Source organism: Rhizophagus irregularis, chromosome 11, assembly GCF_026210795.1.
Source record: "Rhizophagus irregularis chromosome 11, complete sequence".
Taxonomy (NCBI): domain Eukaryota; kingdom Fungi; phylum Glomeromycota; class Glomeromycetes; order Glomerales; family Glomeraceae; genus Rhizophagus; species Rhizophagus irregularis.
This window is the reverse complement of record NC_089439.1, coordinates 4,741,722-4,754,832: the sequence shown is the minus strand read 5'-3', so window position 1 is coordinate 4,754,832 and position 13,111 is coordinate 4,741,722. Positions and strand designations below refer to the sequence as shown.

The window sequence follows — 13,111 nt, the reverse complement described above, 5'->3', positions numbered from 1 at the left end:
CGACATTATATTAATTATAATATCATAATAAATATCAAAATGATATCATTAGGATTATTTTAACGATATCGGTTAAATTTTTAGGGTTTATGTAAAATATTACTCTAAAATAATTGCTTTTTTTATTTCAAATCTGAAAACTTCTCGATAATAAATTTTTTTAAATAAAGAATTACTATTACAGATTAGAAGATTAGAAGCAAATTAAAAAAGGTTAAAATGTCTGGTCATATATAGTATGTTCATGTAATCATGTTATATGTGTATTTTATCGCCCATTAACACTCTATAAAACTTAACAGTTAATTGCATGTTTAGCTTGGGGAGCATATATAACAGTTCTCTTTCTACGATATAATAAGTAACTAACAGATATAATAATTATTACAGTTGCAATAACACAAGTTGTTCCACCTATTATTGCTGCATGAGCTGCTCCAGGTGATTTGGTTGCATTTGCTGATTTAGTTGCACTTGCTGATTCAGTTGTACTTGCTGATTCAGTTGTACTTTCTGATTCAGTTGTACTTGCTGATTCAATTGTATAGGTATTATTTGGAGTAAAACTTTTAACCCACTTGTAATTATTTTTTTCGCTCACGTCAATCATATGAATTTGATCACTATAAACTATATTTTGAGGAGTATGATTGTAATTTCCTAAATAATATAATAATTTGAAGAAAAATTAAATAAACTTAATTCAAGTAAAAGCAAGATTTCATCAATATAACATTCATACCAAATGCAATAATCATATAATTTCCAACAAGAGTAGCCGTATGTCCACTGGTTGGTGCAGAGCTAGGTGCAGGATCGATATTAGGAATGGACCATGTAAAAGGGTTTACTTTGGTATCTAAAACTAAGATTTGATCAGGAACAGGTCTCATTTCTTTTATTCCTCCATATATAATAATAAGACCATCTTGTGCTAGAAAATTATTTAACCCATTTTATTAAAAATACTTTATTTAATCTAATATATGTTTTTTTTAAAATTGATAGTACATACTTAAGACCGCTGTATGTAAATTTCTAGGTGATGGTATAGTTCCATTTGTACCCTATGAATAATTGTGTTGTAACAAATTTTGTGCAGAGAATAAAAAATTGGCATCTCCTTTATAAAATTATTTACCATATTTATCCATGTTCCATCATTGGTATCATATATATGAATATTCCGAAACTGTGTTAATATAATAAACATACAGTAAATTAAATCATTACGTATCTAATAACAATAAAAATTAATTAATCAAAATAGTCGTACATTAACCAATTCATTATCAATGTATCTATTGCCGATATAAACAATTCTTCCTTTTGGTAATAAGATCGCCAGAGAAAGATAATTCATTATATTATTATTATTCTTATCAAGAAATACTGAAATCCAGGAGGTAGTATATAAAATAGTCATAAAATATTCATTATCATCATATCCACTACCATATATATATATACGTGATCCATTTTCATTACAGACGGCTGATAACCATTGAATATCAGTAGCACCTGTACCCGGAACCCACTCTTCGCTATTAATAAATCTATAAGAAAAACTATCTTTAAAAGCTCTACACATTATAAAGATCATATCTTTGTTAGGACCACAAATAGATGATACCCCATAACTATGAGGATGAATATAACGAGCATCGTTACTTAAATCAAAGATTGGTAAAGTAGAATCCAAATTAAAAGGTTTTGAAACGTCTAAATAAAAAAAATCATTGGTATCATCAGAATATTTTTCTATCATTCCACCAAGAAAATAAATTTTATTGTCCATATAACTTGCGGTGTGACCAACACGTCCAACAAGTGTATAAGGACTAGTAATAATTAATTGTGAAAAAAAAAAAGAATATAGAATATCGAGACATTTGATTAAAAATGTCACAAATACATTTAATATGTTTGAAATAACAAATTAAACACATTTATTTAGTAATACGCCACAAGTTACGAGCGATAAAGTATAAATTAATGACGCAAACAATGCTAAAAGGTTTCGCGAAACCTTAAAATAAGTCACCACACTACTAGATATAAAGGAAAAATCAAAATACGATATACGGTATGGCGAAAATAGGGAAATAGGTGAGATGTAAAATGGAAAAATAGCAATAAAAACCTTATATGTTGTTTTATTAAATGGCGAATTATTTAGCCTGGTTTTGTTACACACTGTAGTGTCATAATTTTACCATAATTAAAAGTAGTAGATAGGTCAGTATATTAGGTAATGATAATAGCTCACTTCGTAATATGTGGTTCAGTATTGGTATTGAAATAATTAATGATTAATGATCGTGATGTAGATCATTTTATGAAAATCATAGACCTGCATAGTGATAAACATTAATAATAATAATAGTAATTATGATGTAACATTAAAGGATAGTGAAACATTATAAGTTAATAACGTACCTTTAAATACTTTTGGGAGAAATTGAAAGAGTTCTTACGTTCAGACATCAATTAATCTTTATATTAGAATTTATTTTCACAATGTCAGTAATCAATGTAATATTTTTAACCCATAAATCTTATATTTTATAACCCAAAATTCGTATCTTATAATTTTATGTAATAATAAACCAAGCAACGCATTTTATTTAATAAAGTTCTTATCTTATTTAATTTTAACTCAATGTCACTTGTCGTGGAAAAGGTGGCAGCTTTTCTCGCACGGCAACACTTAGCTCCCTTAGTACTATAAGTAATAAGAAGTGTCATATTTGTATATGATCTGCAATCAGGTGAATCAAATGCCCAATGATATGTTACAGTTGTTACAGTGTTACACGTCTATTTTGTGTCCATTTATGTTAAATGCAAATAACAAAAACATATGAAATTTACGATATATTATTTTAAGACCTTTGCAAATTTTCATTGCTAAGTTCTTTTATCATGGTTTAAATCATGATGATATGGAGGTAATCCAGCTATTATTTCACTTATACAGTAATTATACCAAAACTATCATAATTTTAGTATAATTTTGCCCTCTTAAAATTTTGGTAGTAAAACGTCTAATACAGAAACGAAAACTTTCCTCTCACTCTCTTTTATATCTTCCCTACAGGGATGGAAACGACTCTGTTGGTTCAGCTTCAGTTCTGCGAGCCAAACCAAGTCAGAGTGAGCCTAACCGGTTCCAAACCCCGGTTTGAAACAGCGAACGAGCAGTAGCATTAGGCTAGGACCCCTGAATACAGAGATATCACATTAGGTTTTGTACTAATTAACATATGTGATATGATCTTTCTATTATCACTGCGGAGGTTCCAAGGTTCTAATCAGTGTATTATTAGGCTATGGTAGATGGACATTTAGAAAAAAATTTAACTTTCGTTAATACTTACTGTAATAGCAAAATTAACGTTGTACATCAAGGAGGAACTAGTTACCTTTCTCGAAGATTATCAAGCACTTCTCTGAACACATTTATATCAACCTCTTGAAAGTTTCAATAGAGTAGTATAATTCGTAAATAAATAAACTTGAAATCTCAGCTTTGCACATGACAAACACGTCTCATAAATATGGTGATGGAAAGGACTCAATTGATTGAAGAGCTAGCATGTACATCTTCATGGATACAAATCATCGTCGTAGATACACGTATTGTAAATATTTTATTTAAATAGATTCATTCTAACGGGCTCACCTCCATGCAACGGCCATTTTCTCGTGGACTTTTCTTAATATAAAGGCCTTAACAGCTGGTAATTATATTGATCTTCCAAAACTTGGAAGAGAGTCTACTGATGTCGTCGAATACAAAAGATAGTATATCAGAGCGCGTTTTGAAATATATTGTAGTAACTAACGAGAAAGACAATACTAATGCAAATGAAGCAATTCAACGCGAATTTATTTTTCATTTGTTATGATGGAAACTTCAGGAATATGAACTTACTAGAAGTTGTAGGAAAGCCAGTGGATTCATCTTATTGCCTTATCAAGATCGGAGGTACGGCCATTGTTACTACTACGGGACAAGATATTGATCTATCTAGTTCGATCGAGGACTATGTTTATACCCTAGACAATATTCCGGTTAGATGATTTCCTGTTCGTTGGACTATTCCAGAAAGAAAAGAAAGAGAGAAATTCATGGCTGTTCTCGGATAGTATACGCATTTTTCAGCTATGGTCCCCTGATTCATTATCAAAATTCTGCATTCGTTTTAAGAGCAGAAAAAACCTAGTGCTTTTATTTCCTGCTTGTTTAATAATAGGTTGCAATCTTTTTAAATCTTGCGAATATTGCACTTTTTACTGTTTGAACGTCCCCCTTTCTATGTTTTTTCTTATACTGTATTAATAAAAAGTAACCTCTATAAAGATAACCAAAATATAATATCAAATTTTATACTTCTATATTTAATATTCACATTAAGGTGTCTGAAAAAATTGGTGTTGAAATAAAGACAGGTATTGATGTGGTAGAAGTTGAAGACTTGAAATTGGAGGTGTTAAAGCAAACGTTAGACTTAATATTGATACAAGTGCATCTATTAGCAGCGATGGTGTAGAAGCTAAGATTGTAGGTTTAGGTTTTAAAGTCGGAAAATTAACAGGATTCAGTACACCTTTAGGAGAGTTTGAAATTAATTTTGGAAAAATGTTTGGTTAATTGTCTATATTTTAAACTGATCAATGTACGATGAATTATTTCGACATATCTACATATTTTTTTTCCGTTATTATACATTGTGAAATTTTCAGTTATTTGATAACAACGTTAAATCTTTTTATAGTGTAAACTGAAAGTCTTAATTACGTCTTAGATCTATGTAAATTGTTTTAATTTTTCTTACGTATTTGGATTTTGTTTATGAATAAAGTTACTATTATATTATAAAATAAACATTTATGATTTATAAAAAGTCAGCAAATACTGCATGTTCTGCTGTTTTAATTAAGAATAATACAGATTTCTACTTCCACATAATTATAGGATAATAGTAATCATAATTTACTCTCACAATCTACAAAATATTGACCTGAACTTTTGAAATTTTGACAATGGAGAAGTTCATTTAATAATTGTTTATGAAGTAAAATCATTGTACAAGTATAACAAACCAATTCGTCCAAGCAATAGAGCGCCTTTTTTTCTTTTAGTCCGATTATCCCGTTATCGATATTGATCAAGACCTAATGCCACAATAGTAAAAACTTTATAGTTGTTTCTATTACATTTATCTTTTGGAATTATTTCCATATTTTTTTTTTTCTGAATATTTTGGACTTTACTTACATAATGATTCGTGATAAACACCCAAATTTGGTTATAACAATACATATATTTACAGTATATTTTTTTAGGCAGTTGAGCATATTAAATAAATGCAACTTGAATGGAACGAGCTCCTTCGAAAATTTCATGCGATGACTTAAACATTTCTTGCGATTTTTCAGATACAACATCTTACACAATTAACAATTCATCGTCCTACACATTTTTTTTTAAAAAAAAAGTAAATAAATAAACAAAATAATTACCGAAATACTGTATATACAATCATTTAATGTCAAGTTTCATCAACCGTTTTCAAAATGATGAATCCTATTAATAATCAATTTGTGCGACCGTACCTATCAAATATGAATTAACGATATCTGTAAACCAACATGATCCAATTGACTCATGGAATTATCATTCTAATAGATAAAAATTACCGAATGTTCCACCAATCAATAAAGGGCGCTATGACTTTATTGGTATCCAACCGGCGGTAAACAATAAATAAGAGGTTTAAACCAAATATTTTTATACGTCATATGACTTATTATAATGTATTTCCTTTTTTATATATTTGGGAATTTTATTCAATTTATGATGATGATAAATAAGGCTAATTACTCGAATAAATGACACAATGGTGAATAAAAAAAAAATGATCATCACACAAAAGTACATATGCAGTAATTAAAATTTTTGAATTGTGAAATTCTAACTTTAATTAAGTTAATCGATTGTTTTTTTGATAATCTTAATAATGAGAACTTTAACTTAAAATATGTTCATTACGATTTTGGGTAAAATTTAATTTCGGATAAATTTCGGATAAATTTTGATTTAAGTTTCGGTTAAATTTCGGATAAATTTTTGGTATATCAATTTCGTAGAGATCATTTTATTATAAATATTCCTAAAATTTCATGTTGGAATTCATCAAGTAAACATTAAATTTTTTTTTTTAAAAAAAAAATACATTCAAATAATTCTTACCAATAATTTACAAAAAAATTAAAAATTAAAATTATAATACTATTACAAAAATGCAACAAGAAAAAGTTCCAACTGTAATTATCATCGGTGCAGGTCCGGGAGGACTTTCTCTTTATCATTCTTTGATAAAAAACAAAGATAAAAAAGAATTCAATGTAAAAATCTTTGAACGAGAATCTGGTCCTAAAGGTAAATAATTTTATATGAATTTTGTAAATGCCTTTTATTAATACCACGTAACTAACTCAACTTCTGTTAAAACTTATAACATTAGATCGATGGCAAGGTTATCATGTAGGTTTTACATCTCAAGGATTTCGATCACTTATGAATTGTATTCCATCCTCAGTCGCTTTAAACCTACCAAAAGCAATTCCAAACCCAGTTCCTGATGTAGAATATCATGGAGTTTCAGCCAATGATCATGAGGGAAATCTTTTACTAAGACCTCCATTTAAACAATTTAAAGACATTTATGAAATCGCAGAAATTCCCGATCATTTTCTGTCAATGACTGTTGCTTATCGTGATAGGCTTAGAGAAGTTTTATTAGAAAATGTTCCAGTTCAATGGGGTAAAAAGCTTGTCAAATATGAAGAAACTGACGAAGGTGTTTGGGTAAATTTCGAGGACGGATCACAAGAATTTTGTGACATTTTAGTTGATGCAAGCGGAGTTAATTCTCCAGGTAAAAATTCAAGATTTAATAAATTAAAAAATAAAACATTATTTATTTTATTCTTTGACTAATAATTTTTTTTTCTTTCTTTAGTTCGAAAACAAAAAATACCAGAATTACAAATTAACGATATGGGAGCAAATTTTGTTGTTGCAAATATCATTGTACCTAAGCATCTAATGGACAGGCTAATTAAAGTTAATGGAAATAGTTTAGTTCAAAAAACACTTGGATTAAATGGGGATGCAACACTTATTGCATTACGTTTAATTCCAATTGAACAAGAACAAAATTACAATAATAAAAACAATTTCGATGAGCTTCATTATAGAACAACAATAGCATATTTTTATTCTAGCGAATTAGATAATGATGAAACAGAAAAATTTAAAGTTGATGATAATAATCCTGAATCAGTTGTTGAACATGTTAAAAATATGATTCGAAAATTAAGGCCAGAGTGTGAAATGACTGATATTTTATTAGAATTATGGGATTTAGCTCCTAAAGCAATTCCAAAAAAGTCAGAAGATTATCTATTTAAAACTTATAATCCAATACAACTAAGAAAAGTACGAGATATTAATCCATTAACTATTAATTCGTGGACGAGTAGCCGAGTTACATTAATTGGAGATGCAGTACATGCTATGAGTCCTTTATTAGGATTAGGAACAACACATGCTATTCAAGATGCTGAAGCTCTTTCTCAAGCACTACTTGAATATTCTCCAGAAAATTATATTTCTTGTATTAAAGAATATGAAAATAAAATGTTAAAACGAGCACCTGTTGATGTGTTAAAATCTAGAGACGCTACGATAAATCACGTTACACCTGTTGGATATTTTGGTCTTATCATTAGAAATAATATACTAAAGACTACAAACTTTTTAATGAAAGTTCATGATTTGTTATAAATTTTATTTAAACAATTTAGATATAGTTAGAATTTTTTATTGTGATAGAAAACTTTTATATATTATTTTTGATATAATTAAAATTTGTCATTATTGTACTAGAGGACTTTTATATATAAATATATAAATAAAGTTTACATATTATTTATTATACCTATTTATAAATTCAGGCTTAAAATTATTGTTTTTGATCACTTATTACGCGATGGTTGAACTTGTACTTTTTCTACTTGATTTTTAATTTTGTTCTTGCATACTTTATAATATTCTTTGAATTATCTTCGTTATCATTTATCCAATTGGTTAACATCAAATTTAAATAAATGTCTTTATCGTAAGAATCCATCTTTTCTTGCTTTTAGAGTAGATTTTAAATTTGTTTACAAGTGAGATCCCACTTTCCATCAATGAACTTTGCTTTAAGTATTGTACAAGATGATGAAAAATGATTAGATGAAGCGCCGAACTGTACAACGTAATTCCTTCAACAGTTGCGTAATATGTTTTAAAAAGTTCTAAGTAATCATTATTAAAGTTATCAAAAGAATGTTTTAGGATATTTTATTTTTTAAGTTACGAAATACTTTACTGCTGTATATACCTTTTAATTTTTCTTCCAGATTTTAAATCGAGTACATATGAAGGTCCTGTTATCATTATTTAAGTAGAAACATTCAAAATTGAGTGATAAAAAGTTCATAATTTTCTAAAAAAAAACATATGACATTATACGACATACGAATCTTTTACTAACATGTTCGCTACATTCTTTTATTAATGGCTTGTTATTTACTAATATCTTTAGAGAAAATCCTGAATATATCATTTTTTTTTTTATTAGTAATAATGGGTAAAATAGATCTATACTTTTTATATATGACGCATGTCAAAAAAGATTTTTGAAGGACAGTTGCCGTAGCCGCAGATTGTTATGAGAATTTATATTTTTTTTTTGAAAAAAAGCTCAAACTTTTTAGAACAAATAATATCGTGATGATATATTAAAATAAATTTAACACGTAATGAACAATATAAAACGCGTTTAAATCTTTATAAATCTGCATGGTAAACATACAGATTGTTAGATTTTTGATGAAAATTTAAAAAATTTAAATGAAATTTAAATATCGAAAACCTGTGATTTAACATCATGATAATCATGTATGATCACGCGTGTTAAATTAAAGAAAAAATTTTATACGGTTCGTGATTTATGTATAAAGATTTTTAATACAAACTCTTACCAATTACCATAACCCATATTTAAAGTATAAACAAAGTTTAAAATTTTCTATTTCTGATCATGTTAAGATAAAGCAGAGAAAGAAATTTCAAACCATCGACATCGAAATTGCAAAGAAATCAAACTTATGATAATAAATTAATAATAAATTTAGAACAATTAAATCAAAGACAATTAAAATGTTATATCTTTAATTGCCGATTCGTCTAAAATCGGCACTGCGTTACTAATAAAATTCGGAGATAATAGCGACAATAAAAAAAAGCGTTTTTCATATCTTACGCGCGGAATAGATTTCCACCCATTTCACAAACAAAAGTACCATGAACTTTCACCTGGTTCTAATAATAAAAATATTTCAAAAAAGTCTTTAAAAACAACTTTGAAGCTAATAATTATGTAAATAACGCAATATAGCAAAATAAATATTGAAATTTCCTATATTTAAGGTGTAAATCTGACGCGCGCACATAGTAAACTCATTATTTTGCATAATTTTTTTTTTGCAAATTCTTTTTTTTTTCAAGTATTTTTTCAGTATATCATATGATTTTTATTTATAATTAATATGTCGTCTATGAAAATGTTCTAGCACAAAATCGGCAAATTTAACCCGAATTTTATTAGTAACGCAGTGCCGTTCTTAGACGAATCGGCAATTAATGAAAGAAAAATGCAACTACTCATACGAATTTTATAATATCAAATGCCGCCGGGTTTAAGCACGGCAATATTTTTCTTTCCTTTGTACACTTTTTTTTGGCGTCGGGGACAAATAATTATGCGACGAATAGGTTTCACACCATACAAAAAAAAAAATGGTTACGCAAAAAGTACATTTTTTCACGGTAATGCAGAGGAAAATTTGAAGATATTGTTATTTTTATAATTTCCAATTCAATCCAAACGTTTTAAAGTTAAAAAGCTTATGCTTAAAATCTTTATTTTTTGTCTAACATATTTTACTTATATTCTTACAACATAATTTTGTATAACGTTATAACATTAATTCTAAAAATAATTGATATTAAAATACTATAGAAAATTAAGACAGAATTTTTTTTTTGTATATTTTGTATTTTTGTTTTTTTTTTGATTTTTAAATAATATTAATAATAAGATAATGATAATAATAGATAATAAAAATAAAAATATTTATCCAAAATTTGGATTATTTATGATTAACCAGTTAACTGGGGATTTGGAGATAACAAGCTTAAAATTTGCAAAGGGGTTAACTCTTCATTATGAGAGATCTTGGATAGAAGATTTCTTTTTAGCGCATACCAATAGTTTTTTGGTATATTATCAGGACGCAATGTATGGAATTCTTCTTCCATATCGGAGATTAAGACTTTCCATTTGATTTCGTCATTCGAGCCTAGGTTCTTTTTAATCCATTGAACGACAAATTCTTTTTCTTTCTTGTTAAGAGGGTCGCGATTAACTGAAGGGTTAAAATTATTATTATTATTATTATTATTTATTATTTAAAAGAAAATTTAAAATATTACTTACGTCCGGGCTTGAGTTTATCTACCCAGCTAAATAATAACAAAAAATCAATTAATTTTTTTTCAAAAAAATAATAAATAAATTAAAGTAAATTAAATTATTAAAAGTACAATAACTAACCGCTGCCTAATTCTTTTAGCTTTATATTTAGGAATTACTTTTTTAATCTCCGCGAAAGGGTTATTTGGATATAGGGTTTCATATTCTTGATCTATCATGCAATCTGTGATAATCTTATCGATCTACAGAAAGGATTTTTTTTTTGAGGTTAAATAAATAATAATTGAATAATAAAAAATATATATTTACAAATATTTTTGAAAAAAAAATACATACCTCTTCAGTAAAAAGAGGCTCTTTTGTTACTTTTGACATATTTGCTGCTGTGTTGATATATTTTATTTGTTGATATAAAAAAAAAAAATATTTTTTTATTGGTATAAAAAATATATTTTTTGTTGTTATATATATTTTTGTTGGTATAAATAATATATTTCAATATTTTCTAAAAAAATGATGATCCGAAATTATTCTTTATTTATAACAATTTTTTTTTCTGTTTTTTTTTTTTTTTGTTTATTAAATCATTTTATTGATCATTTTTTAATGTAAATATTATCAATTGTTTTCCTTTTTAATAATGAAATGGTATATTAATGATGCACCCAATCTCGAAGAAGCCATGCAAGATCTCGATCGATCTCATTCGCTTCCATAAATAATAATATTATTTTTAATGATGATCATGTACTTATATACACACAGTCACACAGTGTATTACATAATATTAGGATTGCCATTATATTTATTTAAACAATGGAGGAGTACAGTAATTCAAATGAACCTTATTTTTTTTTTTTGGATTGTAATAAGAGACCATTCAATATTTAAAATATGTAATATGTACTTAATTATGTCATAAAAAAATTTCTTTTTAAATGAAATTATATAAAAAAAAAATTTATTTAATTAGATATATATTACTGTAACAAGCATTTTATAAATAAATTCAGGCAAAAATACTGTAAATCAAATTCACAATAGCTCAAAATTATCATTTGTTCTCGCTCAAATAATTGCGAATGATGATGATCTTTACGAGTCAAATAAGATATATGATATATGTTCTCTAATAATGACGAATTGACGATTGATGCATAAGAGCTTGTGCCATCTTTATTTCGGGCGAACATTTTGAAACACAATATCTTTTATACTTGTATTACATTATTATAATATCGATAAATAATAAATATGGTAAGAATAATTCAATAATATTTAATTTTATTTTTAGATTTCTTTTTGAATGCCATCTTACACAATTTTTTTTAGGCATGTGATTAAATCATGCGTATTTATGCGCATGCGCATTACGCAATTGAAAATCATGAATTCTGCGTGAAATTTCCATTTCACGTGATTCGACGTATAATTTTTTTTTTTTTAAAAAAAATAATCTTTTATTAACATGTTTAATATGTTATTAAAAAAATTATATTAAATCTAATGTTAAAAAATTCATTATGAAGTTTCTATGAAAAATAAATAAAAAAAAAAGATTTTTTTTTTAAAAAAAATATTTATGACTTCACAAATAATCCAATTTTGTTAAAAATTATCATTACAAAATGTTCATAATTCATGATACCCATAAATATAATCTGCTGACAACCTTATCTCTTTAAATTCTGAAAATATAACAATCGTAATTAGATGACAAAAGGTTTATGGCTGAAATTTTCCGTAATTCTTCGCATTCTTACCTCATCACTTCATTTTAGCTTAGAATGTTAATGTATTGTAAAAAAGAAGTCTTGTCCTGAATGAATTTACATAGTACAAAATTTTTAATTGCAAATGACAAATATTATTTACCATTGTAACACCATAATTAAATTCTACCCCACGTGTCAGGTGACATTTAAAGGGAGACAAAAAAAAACCAAAGTCCCTCAGATACGGTGGGGTATGATGTCGGTGATGAATATTTTTAGGTCACATGGGATAATCATCACGGTTAGGTGATTGGAATGTTAGAAAATAAGCTCTCATTTTTATTGCACCACTGGCTCGCTAAGAAAATATCTGATCTCACACCGGTTTTAGTTTTATGGAGGATGTAGTGAAGACAATAGTTTTGTTCTCGTAACAGCTGCATACTAACAATTTGAATTTCTAACCATTATTACTCAAAAAAAAAAAAGTTATACTAAATATACCATTTTTTTTTTATTGCGTCTCTTGATTTGCCACTATCATTATATATAATAACAATTCTTTAGATCTGAAGAAAATTTTAAAGAATTGATTAAATTGATTTCTTTTCTTCTTTGTGTAAAAAAAAAAAATTTTTTGTTTTGGAAAAATTCTCATGTATTTATACTTGTAATAATTCGAAAGAAAAATTCGAAAAATTATGATCTTTGAAACGCACAATCAAACTGCTGCTTTTTTAACGAATTGATTTTAGTTTTAAATTTCGAATATTCTTTTTT

General features: G+C 26.9%; 3 protein-coding genes across 3 annotated transcripts; 1 reads left to right on the top strand and 2 right to left on the bottom strand.

The window, feature by feature from the left end:
• Nucleotides 1–295: 295 nt before the first annotated feature.
• Nucleotides 296–1,768, bottom strand: OCT59_003502 (uncharacterized protein; the record flags this gene model as incomplete). Its single annotated transcript, XM_066145657.1, has 5 exons — nt 296–660; nt 743–934; nt 1,016–1,067; nt 1,142–1,192; nt 1,277–1,768. 5 exons carry the CDS (start codon nt 1,766–1,768, stop codon nt 296–298), a joined length of 1,152 nt encoding a protein of 383 aa, XP_065996355.1.
• Nucleotides 1,769–6,309: 4,541 nt separating this feature from the next.
• On the top strand, nt 6,310–7,858 carry OCT59_003501 (uncharacterized protein; the record flags this gene model as incomplete). The annotated part of the gene is made up of 3 exons (XM_066145655.1): nt 6,310–6,448; nt 6,534–6,947; nt 7,032–7,858. 3 exons carry the CDS (start codon nt 6,310–6,312, stop codon nt 7,856–7,858), a joined length of 1,380 nt encoding a protein of 459 aa, XP_065996354.1.
• Nucleotides 7,859–10,282: 2,424 nt separating this feature from the next.
• OCT59_003500 (uncharacterized protein) lies at nt 10,283–10,991 on the bottom strand (the record flags this gene model as incomplete). Its single annotated transcript, XM_025327358.1, has 4 exons — nt 10,283–10,548; nt 10,620–10,645; nt 10,737–10,858; nt 10,953–10,991. The coding sequence occupies 4 exons, from the start codon at nt 10,989–10,991 to the stop codon at nt 10,283–10,285; spliced, it is 453 nt and encodes a 150-aa protein (XP_025171683.1).
• Nucleotides 10,992–13,111: the final 2,120 nt, after the last annotated feature.